This window comes from Cherax quadricarinatus, unplaced genomic scaffold, assembly GCF_038502225.1.
Source record: "Cherax quadricarinatus isolate ZL_2023a unplaced genomic scaffold, ASM3850222v1 Contig614, whole genome shotgun sequence".
NCBI lineage: Eukaryota > Metazoa > Arthropoda > Malacostraca > Decapoda > Parastacidae > Cherax > Cherax quadricarinatus.
The window spans coordinates 57858-84336 of NW_027195640.1; the positions used below are offsets into that span (position 1 = coordinate 57858).

A 26479-nucleotide genomic window follows, 5' to 3' on the forward strand; every position below is an offset into this window, starting at 1 on the left:
ACTCCCATCTATTCCTATATCCTCACTCACTACCACATTTTCACGGACAAGGAAACCAGGAACCCAAAAACCAAAATATAACAAAACAAGAGATACTTAGAGTTTGGTATGCAAATGAATATGTGATAACAAACAAGACTGAAGAATGAAAAGACTGGATAGTATAGGCATCCCTAGGTATCAGGTGTGATAACAGATGTAATCTTCCCATCAGGATATCAGATTATGAGAGAGGACAGGAAACTGAATGCAAAAGGCGGGGCAGTACTACGAGACAGCAGGCGAGTCAGTAGCGCTGGTCAAGCATAAAAACTTGTTAGCAGGCAAGGCAGCAGCTCTGTTCAGCAGGTAAGGTAAAAGTAATGGCCAGCAGGCATGGCAGCAGTACTAGTCTAAGACGAGGCAGCAACACTAGTCAGTTGGCGAGACAGGTCAGCAAGCGAGGCAAGTCAGCAGGCGAGGCAGATCAGCAAGCAAGGCAGGTCAGCAAGCGAGGAAGGTCAGCAGGCAAGGCAACACAGTAATTGTAATGTGTCTTCAAGAAACTCCGATATGCAAATGGAGTTGGAAATGTTATTGTGTGGCACTGATGAAGTGGGGAAGTGAGGGGAAGAGAATAATAATAATAATAATAATAATAATAATAATAATAATAATAATAATAATAATAATAATAATAATAATAATAATAATAATAATAATAATGATAATAATAACAATAATAATAATAATAATAATAATAATAATAATAATAATAATAATAATAATAATAATAATAATCATTATAAAGATAATAATAATAATAACAATAATGCATTATTATTATTATTATTATTATTATTATTTTTATTATTATTATTATTATTATTATTATTATTATTATTAATACTATTATTATTCTCTTCCCCTCACGCCCTAATGGCTCCTAACTCCACTCCCTACTGGTTCCTAACCCCATTTCCTACTGGTTCCTAACCCCACCCCTTAGTGGTTCCAAACACCACTCCCTACTGGTTCCTAACCCCATTTCCTACTGGTTCCTAACCCCACCCCTTAGTGGTTCCAAACACCACTCCCTACTGGTTCCTAAACTCAATCCTTACGGTTCCTAACCTCACTCCCTACTGGTTCCTAATCCCCAATCCCTGCTAGCTTATAACTCCGTTCCCTACTGGTTTCTAACTCCACTCCCTAATGGTTCCTGACCCCCAATCCCTAATGGTTTCTAACCCCACTCCCTACTGATTTCTAACTCCGTACAGGTTCCTAACCCCAATCCCCACGGTCAATAACCCCACTCCCTACTGGTTCCTAACCCCACTCCCTACTGGTTCCTAACACCACTCCCTACTTGTTCCTAACCCAACTCCCTACTGGTTCCTAACCCCACTCCCTATTAGTTCCCAACTCCATTCCGTACTGGTTCCTAATCCCACTTCCTACTGGTTCCTATCTCCACTCCCTACTGGTTCCTAACTCCACTCCCTACTGGTTCCTAACTCCACTCCCTACTGGTTCCTAACTCCACTCCCTACTGGATCCTAACCCTATTCCCTACTGGTTCCTAACTCCACTCCCAACTGGTTCCTAACTCCACTCCCTACTGGATCCTAACTCCACTCTCTACTGGCTCCTAACTCCACTCCCTACTGGTTCCTAACTCCACTCCCTACTGGATCCTAACCCTATTCCCTACTGGTTCCTAACTCCACTCCCAACTGGTTCCTAACTCCACTCCCTACTGGATCCTAACTCCACTCTCTACTGGCTCCTAACTCCACTCCCTACTGGTTCCTAGCTCCACTCCCTACTGGTTTCTAACTCCACTCCCTACTGGTTCCTAACTCCACTCCCTACTGGTTCCTAACTCCACTCCCTACTGGTTCCTAACTCCATTCCCTACTGGTTCCTAACTCCACTTTCTGCTGGGTTCCTAACCCCACTCTCTACTGCGTTCCTAACCCCACTCTCTCCTGGGTTCCTAACCCCACTCTCTACTGCGTTCCTAACCCCACTCTCTGCTGGGTTCCTAACCCCAATCTCCACTGCGTTCCTAACTCCACTGTCTGCTGGGTTTGTAGCCTCAATATCTGCTGGGTGTCTAGCCCCACTATCTGCTTGGTTACTAGGCCCACTTTTTTGCTGAGTTCCTAGCCCCAATCTTTGCTGGGTTCCTAGACCCACTCCTTGCTGGGTTCCTAGCTCTGGTGTGTTCCTAGCCCCACTGTTTGATGGGTTACTAGCCACACTTCCTGCTGGGTTTCTAGCCCCACTGTTTGATGGGTTACTAGCCACACTTCCTGCTGGGTTCCTAGCCCCACTCTCTGCTGGGTTCCTAGCCCCACTCACTACAGGGTTCCTAGCAGTACTCCCTGCTAGGTTCCTATCCCCTCTCTTTTCTGGGTTCCCAGCCCCATTCTCTGCTTGGTTATTAGCCCTACTCTTTGCTGGGTTCCTAGCTCCACTCCCTGCTGGATTCCTATCCCCACTCGCTGCTGGGTGCCTATCCCCACTCGCTGCTGGGTTCCTATCCCCACTCGCTGCTGGGTTCCTATCCCCACGCTATGCTGGGTTCATAACCCCACTCCTTGTGTGTTCTTAGCCCCACTCCATGCTGGGTTCCTTGCCCCTTTCTCCTGGAGAGGGCAGCACCTGAGTGCCGCGAAATATGAACTAAGCTGGCAGACAGCATAGGCTGTCTGTGCAGACAGTACAGGCTGTCTACATTTCCTTGGCCACCTACCTTGCGTCGTCCCAATGCGACAATACTTTATGGGAAAAAAACTCGGTCTCTCTCTCGTAGGAACAGGGCACAGAACACAAAATAAAAACAGGTATATACATATGGACAAGGAAAAAAAACTTCCTACAGGTAGGTCATAGGCAGTGAGCATCGATGGGCATCACTGCACGCCTTCCTGCATCTGGACAGATACTGCAACACAGGAGACATCGCTGCAGCTGAGCTGTGACGTAACAGGGTACGGTCTCCTCTGGAACGGTGAAGTAGTCATCGTAGGAGTCACTGGAGGTTTCACACAACTTGGAGCACGACATGCTGGTGCCCTCGAGTGACACGTCGTCAAAACTTAGCAACTGGGCAGGACTTCTGGCAAGCGACTCAGGAGGACACTTCTCGACTGGTACTGTCGCTGGGCTGTCACTGCCCATGAGCGTGGAGTGAGTCGTGGAGCGAGTCGTGGCAGAGACGACTGGGCGAAACATCTGGGAGTCATAACATCATATACCAGACTGCAGTGAGCGAGCTAGCAGTCAAAGTGACATCATCTTTGCGCAGGAGCTCACTGAAGCTTGTGACACGAGGCTGACACAGTGCCTGCTGACAGAGCTTAAACTGCGGCTTGACGAGTGTCATTCACTCGACAGTTGGAGCTATAGTAGAGTTAGTCTAAGCATCCCCAGACTTGTTTCTCTACATATAACTGCACTCTGAAGGTCTGGAGGTGAAGTGAAACATATCTCGATTGGAATCGTAGCAGGTACGATTCTGCAGAACATCTATGAGCGACGAGCATAAGAGCTTTCTGTACAAAGGGCTCATATGCTCAGGGCTGACTAATATCAGCTGTCAAATGCGCTGGTCACACCGGGTGACAGGCAACAAAGAGCTCAAGACCACACAGGACACACGGAAAACTTTGCACACACCTGCAGTACATGCTGTACAACATGGCTTAACTAGCAAATGATGCTTTTCTGTGCACGACATTGTCACTAAGCCATACACTAACATTTATTTATTTATTTATTTATTTATTTAGTAATTTAAGCATACATACAGAGGTACAAAAAATACAGGTAAGAGCAGCATGCCAAAGCCACTTATGTGCATAGCATTCCGGGCTGGCTTAAAATTAACTTAAGATTAACTAAGCAATGATGAAATCAGTGATAAAACATTATTGTAAACAGATAACTATAAAGCACAAATGAGTATTACAAAGACAGGTCATATGGTTGCTTGCATTGCTGTACATTCAGTCGAATGGAGTATTCTGTTAGGTAGTGTATTTAAAAAAATAATAAAGTTAGAGTGGGTCCTAGGTTTAACATTTGTGTGATATAATTGTGAGTAACATATAGGATATACAATTTATAAGGTTCAGTTATTCAGTATTTATTTGGTTTTGAGTGAGTAAGTGATCTTTGAGAAGAGACTTGAATTTATAAACAGGTAGTGTTTCTTTTATATTTACATGTGAGAACACTGAGAGGAATTAATTAACACGACCTATATCTTCTTTCATTCTTCTTGACAATACTGACATATTTACTGAAACACTCGATGTGACATCATGTGATGTCAGGCGTGACGTCACCAGCACTGTGACATCAGCAGACATCTCGCGGTGACGTCAGGCAGACATCGTGACGTCATGAAGTCGGACAGCAGCAGACCACAGCATGTGACCTGGGACATCTGGCTTGGTAACCCACGTGGCTTGTAGATCCACATGACATCATCCACACCCCACGTGGCGTCGGGATCCACATGGCATCGTAACCTACGTGGCTTGCTGATCCAAGTGGCTTGCTGATCCACGTGGCTTGCTGATCCACGTGGCTTGCTGATCCATGTGGCTTAGTGATTCACATGGCTTCAAGTGGCCTCGGGCACTCGGATACACAGCTCTGGCAATGAATTCACATGGAAAACAGCAGAAACACAGCAGAGGGAGTGAACACATAATGGTGGTAGGTGGGTGAGGTGAGAGTGTACAGCAGGGCAAGCGTGGGCGAGGCAAGGAAACGGCCACTTCCTCATCTTCTCCCACAAACGTGGAGACATGCACACTGGATGCAGAAATCACCACAAAACTGTGGCTTGCTGAAATAGGTGTGCTGAGCTGAACAACAACAGCAGAACATACAAGTGACGCTGAAAACGTGACTTGAGAAACAGCGTGGGACGCTGTAGCATGGGATCACTGGGACACCACTTACAATTCTCGAAGAAATTCGGCAAATTTCGGCTAGATACTGCTTGTACCTCTGTCTGGATGCTGAAACGTACAAACACGACATCAGGATAACTCGTTGAGAGACGGATGCTTGTTGTGTAGGGTGATGAAGTGAACAACTTCATCCCTTCCTCTCTCTCCGGGCAAACACAACTGCTGCGACCACCGCTTCCCACCAATGTGAAACAGACTTATTTGGTAAGCTGAAAGTTGGGTTCAATGATAAGTGGTTCCAGGACACTTCTTTTAACTGCAGTATCTGGGGTGTCCATGCCGTGTGTTAAGTCCCCATGGCCCGGGAGGGTCATAACCGCGAGGAGAGAGGAGTCACCATGTTGACTGAGTCTAGGCCGCTGAGTGAGTGAGCGAGTGCGAGTGGGACCAGCGTCCCACTGACCTGGTCTGGCCTGGAAAGGGCAGCACCTGAGTGCCGCGAAATATGAACTAAGCTGGCAGACAGCATAGGCTGTCTGTGCAGACAGCATAGGCTGTCTGTACCCCTGCGGGTTCTTAACCCCACTCCCCGCTTTGGGTTCTAGCCCCCCCTCCCTGCCGGTATCTGTCACTCGTTACCCAGTTCTCTCCTACTTTCTTTTCGAGCCAAGATTTAAGTTGTAGTCAAATGTGAGTGAATATTATAGTGTTACTCTGTTTAAACTTCCAGCAACGTCACTGAGTTTTATTCTGTTTCTCTTTTGAACTATGTTTTTAATCTTCTCCTCTATGTTTCAGGGAATAAATAATATATGTCTCTTATATACTGCCTTTCAATATTCCACTGCACCCTTCAGTATTCCACTGCACCCTTCAATATTCCACTGCACCTTCAGTATTCCACTGCACCCTTCAGTATTCCACTGCACCCTTCAGTATTCCACTGCACCCTTCAGTATTCCACTGCACCCTTCAGTATTCCATGCACCTTCAGTATTCCACTGCACCCTTCAGTATTCCACTGCACCTTCAGTATTCCACTGCACCCTCAAATATTCTATTGAACCCTCCAATATTCCATTGCACTTTTTTATATTCTGCTGTACCTTTCTATGTACCAATTTACCCTCTTGTGTCCACTATATCCTTTTCTGTTACTCTGTACTCTATGATCCAATGTTTCCTTCAATGTTCCACAGTATAATTAACAGGAGTTCTGAAGTTATTCTTCAACACAATATATCGTTGGTTTGGAGACATTTAGAATATACTGCACAATTCTGGTCACCCTATTACAGAATGGACTTAATTGCGCCTGAAATCGTACAGAGAAGGATGACAAGGTTGATATCATGTATCAGAAATCTCTCCAACGAGGGTAAACTTAGGTCACTGAATCTGCATTTTCTAGAGAGGCGTAGAATTAGAGGAAATATGATTGTAGCGTGTAAATGGAAAACAGGAATAAATGAACGGGATGTAAGTAATCAAGGTATACCTCACGTAATGGGTTCAAGTTGAAAAAATATTTAGAAAGGATATAGAAACCATTGGTTTGGTAATAGAGTTGTGGATGAGTGAAACAAACTAACGAGTAACGTCACTGAAGCTAAAACTTTATGTAGCTTTAAAAATAGTACATGAGTGGATGTGGATGGGTGTGACTTGGCCGTACCTAGCATAGTCCAGTAGGCCTGCTGAAGTGCTCATTCTTTCTTATATAAGAATATAAAAGCATTAGAAAGAAGGAACACTGCAGCAGGTCTACTGACCCATGTGAAGCAGGTCCATGTCACCCCAGGATTAGACCAATGACCCACCTAGTCAGGTCACACCCACCCACAGCCACTTATGTATTTATCTAACCTACTTTTAATACTACACAACGTCTTAGCTTCTATGACGGTACTCGGGAGTTTGTTCACCTCTCTGTTCTATTGAACTTATCTTTGTTCTAATATACTTACCTACGTTCAACTGGAAGTGTTTCTGTTCTATTGTGATTTTCTCTGAACTCACGTTCTTTTCATCAGTTCATTTGTAACTGTCTATGATCCTTTGTATCTTTTTCCTTCCTGTGTAACAATTTATGTTCCAGTGAACCCTCCAGTGAACCCTCCAGTGAACCCTCCACCAATGAACCCTCCAGTGAACCCTCCAGTGAACCCTCCAGTGAACCCTCCAGTGAACCCTCCAGTGAACCCCCCAGCGAACCCTCCAGTGAACCCCCCAGTGAACCCTCCAGTGAACCTCCAGTGAACCCTCCAGTGAACCATCCAGTAAACCTTCCAGTGAACCTCCAGTGAACCCTCCAGTGAACCCTAAAGTGAACCCTCCAGTGAACCCTCCAGTGAACCCTCCAGTGAACCCTCCTGTTAACCCTCCAGTGAACCCCCAGTGAACCCTCCAGTGAACCCTCCAGTGAACCCTCCAGTAAACCCTCCAGTGAACCCCCAGCAAACCCTCCAGTGAACCCTCCAGTGAACCTCCAGTGAACCTTCCAGTGAACCCTCCAGTGAACCATCCAGTAAACCTTCCCGTGAACCCTCCAGTGAACCCTCCAGTAAACCTCCAGTGAACCCTCCAGTGAACCCTCCAGTGAACCCTCCAGTGAACCCTCCATTGAACCCCAGTGAACCCTCCAGTGAACCCTCCAGTGAACCCTCCAGTGAATCTTCCAGTGAACCCTCCAGTGAACCATCCAGTAAACCTTCCAGTGAACCCTCCAGTGAACCCTCCAGTAAACCCTCCAGTGAACCCTCCAGTGAACCCACCAGTGAACCCTCCAGTGAACCCTCCAGTGAACCATCCAGTGAAACTTCCAGTGAACCCTCCAGTGAACCCTCCAGTGAACCCTCCAGTGAACCCTCCAGTGAACCCTCCAGTGAACCCTCCAGTGTTTATCTACACTCCTCCTGTTATACATTACTAAACTTAATTATCGTCTCATGTTAGATATCGTATTTATGATGATGAGAAAGATTGTAAGTGGATGAAATGTTCCATATGTTGATGAGAAAGATTGCAAGAGGAGGAAATGTTCCATATGATGATGAGAAAGATTGCAAGAGGAGGAAATGTTCCATATGTTGATGAGAAAGATTGCAAGAGGAGGAAATGTTCCATATGATGATGAGAAAGATTGTAAGTGGAGGAAATGTTCCATATGATGATGAGAAAGATTGCAAGAGGAGGAAATGTTCCATATGTTGATGAGAAAGATTGCAAGAGGTGGAAATGTTCCATATGATAATGAGAAAGATTGCAAGAGGTGGAAATGTTCCATATGATGATGAGAAAGATTGTAAGTGGAGGAAATGTTCCATATGATGATGAGAAAGATTGCAAGAGGTGGAAATGTTCCATATGATAATGAGAAAGATTGCAAGTGGAGGAAATGTTCCATATGACGATGAGAAAGATTGCAAGAGGTGGAAATGTTCCATATGATGATGAGAAAGATTGCAAGAGGTGGAAATGTTCCATATGATGATGAGAAAGATTGCAAGAGGAGGAAATGTTCCAATGATGATGAGAAAGATTGTAAGTGGAGGAAATGTTCCATATGATGATTTATGAACTATCTCTCTCCATGGTCACCTTTATGAACTATCTCTCTCCATGGTCACCTTTATGAACTATCTCTCTCCATGGTCACCTTTATGAACTATCTCTCTCCATGGTCACCTTTATGAACTATCTCTCTCCATGGTCACCTTTATGAACTATCTCTCTCCATGGTCACCTTTATGAACTATCTCTCTCCATGGTCACCTTTATGAACTATCTCTCTCCATGGTCACCTTTATGAACTATCTCTCTCCATGGTCACCTTTATGAACTATCTCTCTCCATGGTCACCTTTATGAACTATCTCTCTCCATGGTCACCTTTATGAACTATCTCTCTCCATGGTCACCTTTATGAACTATCTCTCTCCATGGTCACCTTTATGAACTATCTCTCTCCATGGTCACCTTTATGAACTATCTCTCTCCATGGTCACCTTTATGAACTATCTCTCTCCATGGTCACCTTTATGAACTATCTCTCTCCATGGTCACCTTTATGAACTATCTCTCTCCATGGTCACCTTTATGAACTATCTCTCTCCATGGTCACCTTTATGAACTATCTCTCTCCATGGTCACCTTTATGAACTATCTCTCTCCATGGTCACCTTTATGAACTATCTCTCTCCATGGTCACCTTTATGAACTATCTCTCTCCATGGTCACCTTTATGAACTATCTCTCTCCATGGTCACCTTTATGAACTATCTCTCTCCATGGTCACCTTTATGAACTATCTCTCTCCATGGTCACCTTTATGAACTATCTCTCTCCATGGTCACCTTTATGAACTATCTCTCTCCATGGTCACCTTTATGAACTATCTCTCTCCATGGTCACCTTTATGAAGTGCTGATCCATCAACAAAAATTCGGGAGCGCTGCGTAGCCTCGTACCTGCTACTGGCAGTAATAAGGCCTTTAAAGCTTTCTTATTTATAATATATATATATATATAATATATATATATATATATATATATATATATATATATATATATATATATATATATATATATATATATATATTTTATATATAAGATTTTTAAAATTTGGCGTTGTGATAGTGAAGGTATTAAATTAACTAATTACTTATTTACTTATTTGTACTTACCTATTTGTGATTGAAAGGAGTCTATTCACAGCTCCTGGCCAGATTTTCCCTCTGGTCGCTTCTAGGTCTACCCTCCCCCCTGCTCTAGGGAGCATTGTCGTATCTCTTATTAAAGCTATGTTGGATCCTGCCCCCACTACATCACTCTCCAGATTGTTCCACTTCCTGACAACGCTGTGGCTGAAGAACAACTGCCAAATTCCTGTGACTCACCTGATTTTCAATTTCCCAGTTGTGTCCCTTTGTTGCTGTGGCTCATCTCTGAGACATCATGCCCCTTTATCAACCCCCAATTTCTCTCAGGATTTTTTAGTCGGTATTATGCCCCCTTATCCCCCCCCCCCCCTCCAGTGTCATCAGGTCTTTTTCCCCTTAACCCTTTCTTCGTAGGACTTTCCCCCTTAGCCCCCTGGACTATTTTTGTTGAAAACCTTAGTACTTTTTTAATTTCTTGACGTGCCTGACCAGGTGTGGGTTCCATCGGGATGTTGCTTACTCCAAATGGGGCCTAAATACTTCAGTTAAGGTTGGTAGGTTTGTCGGGGAAACAGGACAAGTTTTTCCCTGAAGCGGGTCAGACGATGCCCCGCCTTTGGGGTTTTGGTCATCTGACTGGGCCCCCCCAGCTTACCAGTCCCCCCCTTTTAAAAATTAAGGTTTTTAAGTAGATTATGACATACAGACTTTTAAAGTCCCTTCCCAGGTGAAACCTAATCTTAGGTTTCCCCAGGCGCCTAAAACTGCAGCAGTTATTTTAAGGTGCCTCGGGAGATGTGCTCGGTATTATATTTCCCCCAAAGACCCTTTTTTTTTTGAGTGAGGCTTGCAGTTTTTGGGACCCCCCCTAGCCTGTACTCTTTTGTTTCTTTCACCTTCCCCAGTCTTCCTGACTTTGCATTTTGTTTAGTTAAATTTACGAGCCAGTTGTTGGACCAGGCTTGCAGCCTGCAAAATTTTTTGTAGTCCCATCTGATCTTTTTTCCTTTTGAAATTTTCACTTGGTTTTTACACGTCTGCAAACAGGGAAAAATTCGGCCCCTACCCCTTCCGTCATATCATTCACATAAACCTAAAACAGCACGGGCCCTGGGGGTTGACCTTTGTGGGGCTGTGCTCGTCACAGGCCCCTCTGAGCCCCTATCACGTACCATGACTGCTGTTGTTTTCCAAATAGGTCTCACTGATCCAGTGCAGTGTTTTCCCATTATCCCTGCCTGGTCCTCTAGTTTTTGCACCCCCCCTTTTTTGGGGAACTTTAAACCCCTTTCTTACAGTCCAAAAAAACGCAATAAACCCACCCTTCTGTCTTTTTTAAACTCCCGTCACCCGTTATAGAACTCCAGAGATTAGTGAAAAGGATTTCCTGCCCCCTAAATAACGTGCTGTTTGGGCCGTTAAAATCATTTTTTTTCAAGTGTTCCACCATTTCCCCCAATTAATTTTCCCGTTGACTTAGCATCCCATACATGTCAGTGACACTGGTCTGTAGTTCAATACTTCGTGCCGTCTTTTTTTTAAAAAACGGGGACCCATTTGCTGTCTTCCAAAATTTATAGCCCCCCCGTTTGAAAAAGGGTTTTTAAGACTGTTGTTAGTGATATACATTGGCGTCTTTTGCAACGGGCAGCCTCTTCACTTTTTCCTTGGTTGTTGTATTGTGCCCAAACTTGAGGGGTGCACCCCACCCCCTCTTCTTTCCCGGGAGCCCCTTCTGTCTCCTCAGTGAACACGTTTTTGAATCTCATGTTGAGAATTTATATATTTCTCAGTCATTTCTTGTGATCTTCCTTCTTTCCTTCCTCAGCCTGATTACCTCGCCCTACTTTTTCTTTTCCCCTGATGGGCTGTACAACAGTTTCGGGTCAGATTTGGTTTTCCTTTTGCTAAAATTTTTTCGATTGTCGGTGGGCCCCCCTTCATCTGTGCATACTCGTTTCGGCCTGCCCCAACAAATCTCTTTATTCCCCTGAGTCCTTTGCCTTCTGTATTTTTTCCATTCTCAGAGCACTTATTTTTTCCCTCCCCACCTTCGGGAACCCAAAGACTGTTTGCCCTTTCCCATATTTCTGTTACCCTTGGGGAAAAACCCTTTTCCCTTGCCCCCTTTGATTTTGTTGTTACAAAGTCCATCATTTTTTTATTGATTTTCCTCCCGACCCCTTTTCCCCACTGGAACCCCCTGGGGAAAGGCCCCATTCCTTTTAGCCCCCCAAAATGTTTAGCTTTTCCTTTCTCCTGTTACCCTCCCACTTTTATTTCCCATTTTTTTTAATTCACTTAACACGTGGTCACTAGCCCCGGGGGGCCTTTTCTTTGTGAGGGCTCAATGTCTGAGCTACTAAAGTGAACACTTTCCATCTTCCCTTGTGTGTGTGTGTGTGTGTGTGTGTGTGTGTGTGTGTGGTGTGTTTGGGGTTCCAATTGTGGTTGTAGGGGTTGAGTCGCAGTTTCTGCCCCCCCCCTTTTCCTTTGCTTGTTACTTAGGTTCCCCCCTCCCTACTCCATGAGCTTTATCATACCCTCTTTTTTAGGCTATGTGTGGCTCCTGACCCCAGTATATCATTTCAGAGACTATTCCACTTCCTGACAACTCTGTTCGGGAAAAAATATTTCCCCAATATCCCGCGACCCCATCTGAGGTTCAATTTAATTGTGACCCCTTTTTGTTGCTGTGTTCCATCTCTGCAAAACCCTGCCCCTATCCCCCTTCCCCATTTTTCTCTCAGTATTTAATATGTCTCTACTATGTCCCTCCTACCCTTTAATTTTCCCCAATTTCTTGATGCTTCATCGATGGGGGTTCCCAAAAACAGGTTTTTTGCATACCCAATAGGGGCCCTGACGTCAGGTGTACGGACTTTGAAGGGTTCCTTATAAGTGTCGGAATGCTTTTTTTAGGTTTAGGCCCCAATTCTGCAGCAGTTATTTGGTTGATACGCCCCTTTCAGGAGACGTGCTCGATATTATACTCACCCCAAAGACCCTTTTTCCTAAAAGGTAGGTTTGCAAAATGGATGTTTTGATTATAGAATGATACCAGTTTTAATTTTTTTTTGTAAAAAATTAAATTTGGACAGTTCCCCTTAGCAGTTTTGACGTTTTACCTAATTGAATGAAAAACCCCCCTCGCCATTTTTTTTGATGATTATATTGTTTTATAAAAAAGGGCCCTTCATTTTTATGTCAACGCAAGATCATTTTTTCCAAAATTAGCGGAGAAGGACACAACAGAACTAGAGCGGCAGTTATATCCATCTTTGAACCCTGGTTGGATGATACTTGGCTGACGACGGGGTCAAAATAGGTTAAAAAAAAAAAGCTTAGATGGGAATAGAAAAAGTAGGGGGTATGTGCCTACATAAAAAAATGACTTAGCCTACAACTCAAGACCTGATTTAAATGAAAAAACTGGAGATTCCATGGTTTGAACCCCTTCCAAGACAAAATCCATCTTAGTAGGACCTAATTACCCCCCTTACCATGCATGACCCCGGTTCTTAGAAGTTTTTTGAGCCCGTGCACTTGATACCAATTGAAAACACAGTAATACTGGGGACTTCAATATCTGTTTTCAGCAGCAAAATAAGGGGCCCATGAAAAAGGTATAAGCAAATTCTGGGTTTTTTAAATAGTTACCTAAACCAATTAATACCCCAACCCCGGGATCACACGGTTCTCAGCCCCCCTAATTGAAAACTTTTGTGTAACCCCCTCTGAGAACATTGTCAGGGCGTCATTACCACAGGTCAGTGATCATTTCATCATTTACTGCCCCGGGAAAAATAACTAGGGAAAAGGATGCCACACAGGACAAAAAAAATGAGGGCCAAACTAGAAACTACAGTAAAGCACGGGTAAATAGGCTACAAATTGTGACGGGACAGAGATAACAAGTTCCCGGACGTAAACATGCCGGGGAAAAAATTAAAAACAATGTTCACTACCACCCTTTGATAATATTGCACCAGAAAGAGGTTGGATTAAACGAAAGAACTAAAACCCCTGGATGAATATTTTGAAATATTAGATAATATAAATTAGAGACCAGCTGCTAAAAATTATGTCAAAAGACAGGATATTGCAACGCTAAATAAATTTCCCAAAAGGGTGAGGAACGAATGCGGGGGGTTTACAAAGGGAGCAAAGACAAGGCAATGAGGTATGCCACAAACAAATAAAGGACAAAAATTTTTAAATTTCATACCAAAATCTTTTGGGATACCACTAGTCAGTAAACTACCAGCTGCATCAAATACCTTTAAGTCAGACTATAATAAGTTTAAAATATACTATACCATTAAGAGGGTAAACCCAAATAGTTGTCAACTAGTAAGTGTATCTCATGACTTCGTGCAAAAAGAACTAAGCAGGTTAAACCCAACTAAGACCATCTGCCCAAATAACATCCCGTCTAAGTTCCTCAAAGATGGTGCCTCTGAGTTGCCAGTCCCCAGTGCTTACATAATAAATTTGTCCATCACCACTAATACTGTACTAGAGGGGTTCAAGGAGGCCAGAGTTACTCCTACGTTCTAGAAAAATAGTAGGTCTGATGTCAGCGGCTATAGGCCTGTTAGTATACTCAGTGTGATATCCAAAATCCTAGAGAGTGCGGTGTACTGTCAGGTTGTTAAGTATCTTAATGACAACAACATTCTTCATAGTTACCAATCAGGCTTCAGGAGATCTTATTCAACCGACACCTCCCTAATTATTCTTATAGATTACATGAGAACCTATGTAACTGTATTTGTATATACCTGAATAAACTTACTTGACCTTTGCCGATCTTCGTGAGAGTGTCTCTGTGCGTGCGTGTTTTTATCTAATTGTACTCACCTAATTGTGGTTTCAGGGGCCGAGTCACAGCTACTAGGTTCACTCTATCCCTACTCCATGAGCTTCATCAAACCTCTTCTTAAAGCTATGTATGGTAACTGCCCTTACTTTTCAGACTATTCCACTTCCTGACAACTCCATTGCTGAAGAAATATTTCCTAACATCTTTGTGACTCATCTGAGTCCTGAACTTCCAACTGTGACCCCTTGCTGCTGTGTCCCATCTCTGAAACATCCTATCCCCATCCAACTTGTAAATTCCTCTCAATATTTAATATGTCATTATGTTCACCCTATCCCTCCTGTCCTGAAGGATTAGAGGGAAAAGTAGGGAGTGATGGATTAGAGGGAGAAGTAGGGAGCGATGGATTAGAGGGAGAAGTAGGGAGTGATGGATTAGAGGGAGAAGTAGGGAGTGATGGATTAGAGGAAGAAGTAGGTAGTGATGGATTAGAGGGAGAAGTAGGGAGTGATGGTTTAGAGGGAGAAGTAGGTAGTGATGGATTAGAGGGAGTAGGGAGTGATGGATTAGAGGGAGAAGTAGGGAGTGATGGATTAGAGGAAGAAGTAGGTAGTGATGGATTAGAGGGAGAAGTAGGGAGTGATGGATTAGAGGGAGAAGTAGGGAGTGATGGTTTAGAGGGAGAAGTAGGTAGTGATGGATTAGAGGGAAAAGTAGGGAGTGATGGTTTAGAGGGAGAAGTAGGTAGTGATGGATTAGAGGGAGAAGTAGGGAGTGATGGATTAGAGGGAGAAGTAGGGAGTGATGGATTAGAGGAAGAAGTAGGTAGTGATGGATTAGAGGGAGAAGTAGGGAGTGATGGATTAGAGGAAGAAGTAGGTAGTGATGGATTAGAGGGAGAAGTAGGGAGTGATGGTTTAGAGGGAGAAGTAGGTAGTGATGGATTAGAGGGAGAAGTAGGGAGTGATGGTTTAGAGGGAGAAGTAGGTAGTGATGGATTAGAGGGAGAAGTAGGGAGTGATGGATTAGAGGGAGAAGTAGGGAGTGATGGATTAGAGGGAGAAGTATGGAGTGATGAATTAGAGGGAGAAGTACGTAGTGATGGATTAGAGGTAGAAGTAGGGAGTGATGGATTAGAGGGAGAAGTGGGGAGTGATGGATTAGAGGGAGTGGTAATGAGTGACGGATTAGAGGGTGGTATTTGCTTATCTAGTGCAGGGGCTGGTTAATGGATTTGTGTGTGTGTGTGTGTGTGTGTGTGTGTGTGTGTACTCACCTAATTGTACTCACCTAATTGTGGTTGCAGAGGTCGAGACTGATCTCTTGGCCCCGCCTCTTCACTGAACGCTACTAGGTCCTCTCTCTCCCTGCTCCATGAGCTTTATCATACCTCATCTTAAAGCTATGTATGGTTCCTTCCTCCACTACGTCGCTTTCTAGGCTAATCCACTTCCTGACAACTCTGTGACTGACAACTCTATGCCTTTGACCCATAGCAGTCTTCAACTTCCAATTGCGCCCACTTGTTTCAATGTCCCATCTCTGGAACATCCTGTCTTTGTCCATTTTGTCAATTCCTCGCAGTATTTTACATGTCGTTATCATGTCTCCCCTGACCCTCATGTCCTCCAGTGCCGTCAGGCCGATTTCCCTTAACCTTTCTTCATAGATCAATCCCCTTAGCTCTGGGACTAGCCTTGTTACACACTTTTGCACTTTAATTTCTTGACGTGCTAGACCAGGTGTGGATTACGAACTGGTGCTGCATACTCCAATATGGGCCTGACGTATTTGGTGTACAGTGTCTTGAACGATTCCTTAGTGAGGTATCGGAATGCTATTCTTAGGTTTTCCAGACGCCCGTATGCTGCAGCAGTTATCTGATTGATGTGCACCTCAGGTGATGTCCTCGGTATTATACTCACCCCAAGATCTTTTTCCTTCTGTGAAATTTGCAGTCTTTGGCCACCTAGACTATACTCTGTTTGCGGTCTTCTTTGCCCTTCCCTGATCTTCATGACTTTGCATTTGGCAGGGTTAAATTCATGGAGCCAGATGCTGGACCAGGCTTGTAGCCTGTCCAGGTCTCTTTGTAGTCCTGCCTGACCCTCGACCGATTTAAATCTTCATTAACTTCACATCATTTGTAAACAGGGACACTTCTGAGTCTATCCCTTCCGTTATGTTATTCACATATACCAAAACCAGTACAGGTCCTAGGACTGACCCCTGTGGAACCCTGCTCGTCACTGGCGCCCACTCTGTCGCCTCGTCACGTACCATGACTCGTTGTTACTTCCCTCTCAGACATTCTTTGATCCAATGCAGTGTATTTCCTGTTATGTGTGCCTGATCCCCTATCTTTTGCATTAAGCTCTTGTGAGGAACTGTGTCGAAGGCCCTCTTGCAGTCCAAGAAAATGCAGTCTATCCACCCCTCTCTCTCGTGTTTTACTTCTGCTACCTTGTCATAAAACTCCAGCAGGTTTGCGACACAGGATTTCCCATCCCTGAAACCGTGCTGGTTGTCATTTATAAGCCTGTCTTTCTCTGACACTCTCCTCCTGATGATCTTTTGCATGACTTTTCATACTATACACGTCAGTGATGCAGGTCTGTAGTTTTATGCCTCGTGTCTGTCTCTTTTCTTAAAAATTGGGACTACATTTGCAATCTTCCATACCTCAGGTAGTTGCCCATTTTCAATGAATGTGTTGAAGATTTTTGTTAGTGGCACATACAGCATCTCTGATCCCTCAGTAAGAACCCATGGAGAGATGCTGTCTGGTCCTACCCCCTTTGAGGTATCAAGTTCATACAGCAGCTTCTCCACTTCCTCCTCAGTTGTGTGTATTTCATCTAGCACTTGTTGGTGTACCTCCCTATTCTGTACTCACCTATTTGTGGTTGCAGGGGTCGAGTCCTAGCTCCTGGCCTGAGTGTATGTGTGTGTGTGTGTGTGTGTGTGTGTGTGTGTGTGTGTGTGTGTGTGTGTGTGTGTGTGTGTGTGTGTGTGTGTGTGTGTGTGTGTGTGTGTGTGTGTGTGTGTGTGTGTGTGTGTGTGTTTGTGTGTGTGTGTGTGTGTGTGTGTGTGTGTGTGTGTGTGTGTGTGTGTGTGTGTGTGTGTGTGTGTGTGTGTGTGTGTGTGTGTGTGTGTGTGTGCGTGTCAGTGTCACATAGCTCAGTACTAACCTGGTGTGTATTTTCAGAACCCAAGACTTACATATGCGGTAGTGGGGATGTGTTTATCAACACTGGCAGCAACATCAACTTAACTTGTGTGGTAGACTACACACCCAAGCCGCCTTCTTACGTCATCTGGAAACACAACAATAAGGTTAGAGTCAGAACAGACTTATAAAGTCTGTTGTAAAGTCACATGGTGAGTAGTGGTCAATTTTTACTTAGTAAGGACAAAATCTTTCTTGTTTTGCTGAAACAATAATTAAGATCGTTTTGAAAAAACTACTAAAAAATATAGTTAAAAGATAAACAGTGATAAACCAACCCCTCGAACTCCACCACGGTCAGGTTCACTACCTTACACGCACCATACCCACCCAGCATGTCATAATCCACTCGTACAGTCTAGTCTAGCAGATGGATGTAAACCAGGAGAAAGCAAGCAGCCAGGGAAATGGTACGGCTGGCAATACTAGGAGAGGCAAGTGTCGGTCATGCTTACAGCTTCGTTGTGTCAACTCTAATGGTTTCCTCCGCAAACACGGTAGTTGCCCTGGTTCAGGATGTCCTCCTTGAAAAGTGATGATCCAGAGCCACCTCAGGCACCTGAACTCACTCCAACAGATCTCATCTCATCAGACAATATCTTGGAAGCAATTAAAGCAACAGGTACCAGGACACTCACACATATTCCCAAAGCAGCCCGTCCACACGCAGCTGGGAAACTTACAGATCTCTTAAAAAAAAAAGTAAACGATGGCTCCACTATCCTAAATGCTCCACCAACCATCAAGGCATGGCACAACTTGCTACTTTTGGCAATGTCTGCTTAGCTGTGCCGGAAAGAAGGGGAAAGAGGCTTGCCTCAATGATAATTAAATCCTTAAGAGACTTTCCTAGAACCTCATTCGCCTTCCCCGTCAACACAAAAAGGGAGAGGCAGAACCCCCAGTCACTCCACTGACAGGGAAAAAGTCAGAGTCCAGGTGAGCAAGAAAATTGAAGAGGGCAACACAGTGGGGGGCAATCAGAATTATTACCAGTGAAGATACAGTTGCTCCCAGGGATGCTGACACGGCGGAAGCACTTAAAGGAAAGCGCTCTGTCAGGGAAACCAGTGGCACCAACAGTTCCAACACCTCTGTCCCCACTGTGGAACCATTGATTGTGGAAGACTCAGACATTTACAAAGCAATAATGTCATTCCTATCTGGTTCTGCTGGGGATTACACTGGAATAATGCCACAACATTTAAAGGAAATGGTTAATCCAGTTATTGGGTAGATTGCAGAGACACTGCTTTCAGAGATCACAAGGTTCGTCAACAATTCCTTGGCTGGTCTGATTCCTGATGAAATTAGACCTTTCTTTTTTTGGTGCAACACTTTGTGCACTAAAAAAGAAGGATGGAGGAATTAGGCCTATTGCAGTAGGCAACACTCTTTGCCGCCTCGTATCCAAAGCTGCTGTCCAAAGTATTCGTGCACAGGCAGCCATGATGCTTCAACCAAACCAGCTTGGTTTTGGGGTCTCTCAAGGAAGTGAAGCAGCGGTTCATGCAACAAGGGCGTATATAAACAACCTGCCTAATGACAATGCAGTGGTAAAATGAGACTTCAAGAATGCATTTAATCTCCTGAAAAGAGATGTGGTATTAGCAGCGGTACAAGAACATTTCCCTGGTATCTTCTCTTTTGTTTCAGCTGGGTATAGCAAGGAATCAGTGCTCACGTTTGGAGAGCATGAAATCACATCATCAGAGGGTGTTCAGCAAGGGGATCCTCTTGCACCGTTTCTCTTCTGTATAGCGGTTAGGGAAATCACAGACTGACCAGCGAGCTAAACGTCTGGTTCCTGGATGATGGAACACTAGCAGGTACAAAGTAGTACCTCCTAGATGATCTTACACAGGTAATGACACGGGGACAGGAAATGGGCCTCATCCTGAATCCATCTAAATGTGAAATCATCTCACTCAATCAACAAGTGATAAATGCAGTGAGATCCAAACTACCAGGAGCAGCAGTTATTGCCCCTATAGATAGCATCTTGCTTGGAGCATCTTCCAAGCATCTTGCTTGGAAGCGATGGCATTGAGTTGAGGAAAATGGATCAACGAATGGGCAATCTGGACACCCACGATGCCTTGTACCTTCTCACAAAGTACTTGAGTCTGCCCGTGTTGACATATTTCCTAAGATGTGCACCTTCATATGATAGCCCTATACTGCACGAATATGACAGTGTCCAGAGACAGATTTTTACAAAAGTACTTAACCTTACTCTAGAAGACGGACAGTGGAACCAAGCTACACTTCCAGTCAGACTAGGAGGCATTGGTGTCCACAAGTCATCACACATTGCGCTACCTGCTTTTCTGTCCTCATGTATTGCATCCAGAGGGCTTGTAGCAGCGATTCTCCCTGAACATCTTAGGGACAAGACTGGAGTCCAGGACCAAAAGTTCATTGACTGAGCCATGATCTGGGATAATCTAATGGGCTCTGAAACCAGACCTGCTCCGCCCAACAACTACAAACAGTCGCACTGGGATGGCCCAGTAGTGGAGAATATAGCCTCAACAATGCTTCAGAGTTTGTCAGAGAAAGATAGAGCCCATCTCCTGGCAGTGAAAGCCCCTCATCCAAGGGACTTTATGTTGGCTGTTCCCAACTCCAGCCTTGGCACACGCCTCGACCCACAGACCATCCGAATTGGTGATGCCCTTCGACTTGACGCCCCTATTCTCGCCGAACACAGGTATAATTGTGGCAGTGAAGCAGCAGACTGATTCGGGTACCATTGTCTTGTGTGTCGTAAATCCGAGGGAAAGATTGCAAGACATTTTAGGTTAATAGCATTATCAAGAGGAGCCTCACAACAGCCGGATACCCAGCACTAAGGGAGCCACCCCAACTATGTAGATCTGATGGCAGCCAGAAGCGTCGAGATGGTATCACCCTTCAAGCCTGGACAGACGGTAAGCAGGTGGTGTGGGACTACACATGTGCATCTACCTTGACTGATACCTATCTCCAATACACCAGGGAGGAAGGAGGGGCAGCTGCCAGCTTCAGGGAGTCCCACAAGTCTAGAAAATATGGAGAACTTGCCTATCATTATATGTTTGTTACCATAGGCTCAGAGACCCTTGGCTCATGGGGAAAGAGTGCATGTAAGTTCCTTAAGGAGCTAGGCAAAAGACTCATCAGGGTAACTAGGGATCCCAGGGCAGCTAATTTTCTGCTCCAGCGACTCAGTGCGGCTGTTCAGAGGGGTAATGCCTGCGGTATTTTGGGCATGTGCCCACCTCTTAGGAGCTGGATGAGATTTTCGCATTATAATCAGTGACAAACACGTAACAATATGTACTAGACATGTATCTCTCATATCTCTTGTACTGCATATGCCATCTCTACATCAACAATGTGTCTCTTAAATCTTCTGTACCATAATATGTAATAAAATATACCTATTGGTAAAAAAGAATGAAAAGATGGGGTGGTAGGGGAAGTGGAAAATTCAAACGGCTTCAGGAAGAAATCCATATATTCTTCCTTGAAGGCTTTTTATCCACTTCTCCGAGGTTGTGGGTCCCACAATTTACACCAGAGGTGGACCTCGTCCTATATATATATATATATGTATATATATATATATATATATATATATATATATATATATATATATATATATATATATATAAAGACCAGTATATCCTACTCACAACTGGAGCTGTTGGTGATCTGACCGAGGTCTTCCGCTGGCTTACCTTTCCTTTTAAATATTATGGTTGATTATAACCAGGACTTGATGTGCTGTTGGAGTGAGAGAAAGGTAATATTTATGAAGGGACTCAGGGAAACTGGCAGCCGAACCAGAGTCCTGGAGATGGTAGGCACAGTGCCGGCACTCTGAACGAGTGTTAATGTTGCAGTTTGATAACTGTCACTGTTTTTCCTTTCCGGGGCACACTGCCTTGTTGGCACACTGCCTTGTTGGCACACTGCCTTGTTGGCACACTGCCTTGTTGGTACACTGCCTTGTTGGTACACTGCCTTGTTGGTACACTGCCTTGTTGGGACACTGCCTTGTTGGTACACTGCCTTGTTGGCACACTGCCTTGTTGGCACACTGCCTTGTTGGCACACTGCCTTGTTGGCACACTGCCTTGTTGGCACACTGCCTTGTTGGCACACTGCCTTGTTGGCACTCTGCCTTGTTGGGACACTGCCTTGTTGGTACACTGCCTTGTTGGCACACTGCCTTGTTGGGACACTGCCTTGTTGGCACTCTGCCTTGTTGGGACACTGCCTTGTTGGCACACTGCCTTGTTGGCACACTGCCTTGTTGGGACACTGCCTTGTTGGCACACTGCCTTGTTGGCACACTGCCTTGTTGGGACACTGCCTTGTTGGCACTCTGCCTTGTTGGGACACTGCCTTGTTGGGACACTGCCTTGTTGGCACTCTGCCTTGTTGGCACTCTGCCTTGTTGGGACACTGCCTTGTTGGCACTCTGCCTTGTTGGCACTCTGCCTTGTTGGGACACTGCCTTGTTGGCATTCTGCCTTGTTGGGACACTGCCTTGTTGGGACACTGCCTTGTTGGCACTCTGCCTTGTTGGCACTCTGCCTTGTTGGGACACTGTCTTGTTGGCACTCTGCCTTGTTGGCACTCTGCCTTGTTGGGACACTGCCTTGTTGGGACACTGCCTTGTTGGGACACTGCCTTGTTGGCACTCTGCCTTTTTGGCACTCTGCCTTGTTGGGACACTGCCTTGTTGGCACTCTGCCTTGTTGGCACTCTGCCTTGTTGGGACACTGCCTTGTTGGCACTCTGCCTTGTTGGGACACTGCCTTGTTGGGACACTGCCTTGTTGGCACTCTGCCTTGTTGGCACTCTGCCTTGTTGGGACACTGCCTTGTTGGCACTCTGCCTTGTTGGCACTCTGCCTTGTTGGAACACTGCCTTGTTGGCACTCTGCCTTGTTGGGACACTGCCTTGTTGGGACACTGCCTTGTTGGCACTCTGCCTTGTTGGCACTCTGCCTTGTTGGGACACTGCCTTGTTGGCACTCTGCCTTGTTGGGACACTGCCTTGTTGGGACACTGCCTTGTTGGCACTCTGCCTTGTTGGGACACTGCCTTGTTGGAACACTGCCTTGTTGGCACTCTGCCTTGTTGGGACACTGCCTTGTTGGTACACTGCCTTGTTGGCACTCTGCCTTGTTGGCACACTGCCTTGTTGGGACACTGCCTTGTTGGGACACTGCCTTGTTGGAACACTGCCTTGTTGGCACTCTGCCTTGTTGGGACACTGCCTTGTTGGAACACTGCCTTGTTGGCACTCTGCCTTGTTGGGACACTGCCTTGTTGGGACACTGCCTTGTTGGCACTCTGCCTTGTTGGGACACTGCCTTGTTGGAACACTGCCTTGTTGGCACTCTGCCTTGTTGGGACACTGCCTTGTTGGCACACTGCCTTGTTGGCACTCTGCCTTGTTGGGACATTGCCTTGTTGGCACTCTGCCTTGTTGGGACACTGCCTTGTTGGCACTCTGCCTTGTTGGCACACTGCCTTGTTGGGACACTGCCTTGTTGGTACACTGCCTTGTTGGTACACTGCCTTGTTGGTACACTGCCTTGTTGGTACACTGCCTTGTTGGCACTCTGCCTTGTTGGCACACTGCCTTGTTGGGACACTGCCTTGTTGGTACACTGCCTTGTTGGGACACTGCCTTGTTGGTACACTGCCTTGTTGGTACACTGCCTTGTTGGCACTCTGCCTTGTTGGCACACTGCCTTGTTGGCACTCTGCCTTGTTGGGACACTGCCTTGTTGGCACTCTGCCTTGTTGGCACACTGCCTTGTTGGGACACTGCCTTGTTGGCACTCTGCCTTGTTGGGACACTGCCTTGTTGGCACTCTGCCTTGTTGGGACACTGCCTTGTTGGTACACTGCCTTGTTGGCACTCTGCCTTGTTGGCACACTGCATTGTTGGAACACTGCCTTGTTGGCACTCTGCCTTGTTGGGACACTGCCTTGTTGGTACACTGCCTTGTTGGCACTCTGCCTTGTTGGGACACTGCCTTGTTGGTACACTGCCTTGTTGGCACTCTGCCTTGTTGGGACACTGCCTTGTTGGTACACTGCCTTGTTGGCACTCTGCCTTGTTGGCACTCTGCCTTGTTGGTACACTGCCTTGTTGGCACTCTGCCTTGTTGGCACTCTGCCTTGTTGGGACACTGCCTTGTTGGCACTCTGCCTTGTTGGCACTCTGCCTTGTTGGGACACTGCCTTGTTGGGACACTGCCTTGTTGGTACACTGCCTTGTTGGCACTCTGCCTTGTTGGGACACTGCCTTGTTGGTACACTGCCTTGTTGGCACACTGCCTTGTTGGCACTCTGCCTTGTTGGGACACTGCCTTGTTGGCACTCTGCCTTGTTGGCACTCTGCCTTGTTGGGACACTGCCTTGTTGGGACACTGCCTTGTTGGTACACTGCCTTGTTGGCACTCTGCCTTGTTGGGACACTGCCTTGTTGGTACACTGCCTTGTTGGCACACTGCCTTGTTGGCACACTGCCTTGTTGGCACTCTGCCTTGTTGGGACACTGCCTTGTTGGTACACTGCCTTGTTGGCACTCTGCCTTGTTGGGACACTGCCTTGTTGGTACACTGCCTTGTTGGCACTCTGCCTTGTTGGGACACTGCCTTGTTGGCACTCTGCCTTGTTGGGACACTGCCTTGTTGGTACACTGCCTTGTTGGCACTCTGCCTTGTTGGGACACTGCCTTGTTGGTACACTGCCTTGTTGGCACTCTGCCTTGTTGGGACACTGCCTTGTTGGCACTCTGCCTTGTTGGGACACTGCCTTGTTGGTACACTGCCTTGTTGGCACTCTGCCTTGTTGGGACACTGCCTTGTTGGCACTCTGCCTTGTTGGGACACTGCCTTGTTGGTACACTGCCTTGTTGGCACTCTGCCTTGTTGGGACACTGCCTTGTTGGCACACTGCCTTGTTGGCACACTGCCTTGTTGGGACACTGCCTTGTTGGTACACTGCCTTGTTGGCACTCTGCCTTGTTGGGACACTGCCTTGTTGGCACACTGCCTTGTTGGCACTCTGCCTTGTTGGGACACTGCCTTGTTGGTACACTGCCTTGTTGGCACACTGCCTTGTTGGGACACTGCCTTGTTGGGACACTGCCTTGTTGGCACACTGCCTTGTTGGCACACTGCCTTGTTGGCACACTGCCTTGTTGGCACACTGCCTTGTTGGGACACTGCCTTGTTGGCACACTGCCTTGTTGGCACACTGCCTTGTTGGCACACTGCCTTGTTGGGACACTGCCTTGTTGGCACACTGCCTTGTTGGCACTCTGCCTTGTTGGCACTCTGCCTTGTTGGCACTCTGCCTTGTTGGCACTCTGCCTTGTTGGGACACTGCCTTGTTGGGACACTGCCTTGTTGGCACTCTGCCTTGTTGGCACTCTGCCTTGTTGGGACACTGCCTTGTTGGCACACTGCCTTGTTGGCACTCTGCCTTGTTGGCACTCTGCCTTGTTGGCACTCTGCCTTGTTGGCACTCTGCCTTGTTGGGACACTGCCTTGTTGGCACACTGCCTTGTTGTCACACTGCCTTGTTGGGACACTGCCTTGTTGGCACTCTGCCTTGTTGGTACACTGCCTTGTTGGCACACTGCCTTGTTGGCACACTGCCTTGTTGGCACACTGCCTTGTTGGCACACTGCCTTGTTGGCACACTGCCTTGTTGGTACACTGCCTTGTTGGGACACTGCCTTGTTGGCACTCTGCCTTGTTGGCACACTGCCTTGTTGGCACACTACCTTGTTGGCACACTGCCTTGTTGGGACACTGCCTTGTTGGCACACTGCCTTGTTGGGACACTGCCTTGTTGGCACTCTGCCTTGTTGGCACACTGCCTTGTTGGCACACTGCCTTGTTGGTACACTGCCTTGTTGGCACTCTGCCTTGTTGGCACACTGCCTTGTTGGCACTCTGCCTTGTTGGCACACTGCCTTGTTGGCACACTGCCTTGTTGGCACACTGCCTTGTTGGCACACTGCCTTGTTGGCACACTGCCTTGTTGGTACACTGCCTTGTTGGCACTCTGCCTTGTTGGCACACTGCCTTGTTGGCACACTGCCTTGTTGGCACACTGCCTTGTTGGCACACTGCCTTGTTGGTACACTGCCTTGTTGGCACACTGCCTTGTTGGGACACTGCCTTGTTGGGACACTGCCTTGTTGGCACACTGCCTTGTTGGGACACTGCCTTGTTGGCACTCTGCCTTGTTGGCACTCTGCCTTGTTGGTACACTGCCTTGTTGGCACTCTGCCTTGTTGGTACACTGCCTTGTTGGCACTCTGCCTTGTTGGCACACTGCCTTGTTGGCACACTGCCTTGTTGGCACTCTGCCTTGTTGGGACACTGCCTTGTTGGCACACTGCCTTGTTGGCACACTGCCTTGTTGGGACACTGCCTTGTTGGCACACTGCCTTGTTGGCACACTGCCTTGTTGGCACACTGCCTTGTTGGCACTCTGCCTTGTTGGCACTCTGCCTTGTTGGGACACTGCCTGTTGGCACACTGCCTTGTTGGGACACTGCCTTGTTGGCACACTGTCTTGTTGGCACACTGTCTTGTTGGCACACTGCCTTGTTGGCACACTGTCTTGTTGGCACACTGCCTTGTTGGCAGTGTGCCAACAACAAAAATAATAATGAAAATAATAAAAATAATAATAAAAATAATAATAATAATAATAATAATAATAATAATAATAATAATAATAATAATAATAGTAATAATAATAATAACAATAATAACAATAATAATGATAATAATAATAATAATAATAATAATAATAATA

General features: G+C 46.0%; 1 protein-coding gene across 1 annotated transcript in view; it reads left to right on the plus strand.

Annotated features, from left to right (window-relative positions):
* LOC128693666 (zwei Ig domain protein zig-8-like) overlaps nt 1-26479 on the plus strand; it is a 111833-nt gene that overhangs the window by 35082 nt on the left and 50272 nt on the right. Inside the window, exon 4 of the mRNA XM_070080572.1 lies at nt 17610-17737. Within this exon, the coding sequence (XP_069936673.1) occupies nt 17610-17737 (128 nt within the window). The remainder of the gene's footprint in view (nt 1-17609; nt 17738-26479) is intronic.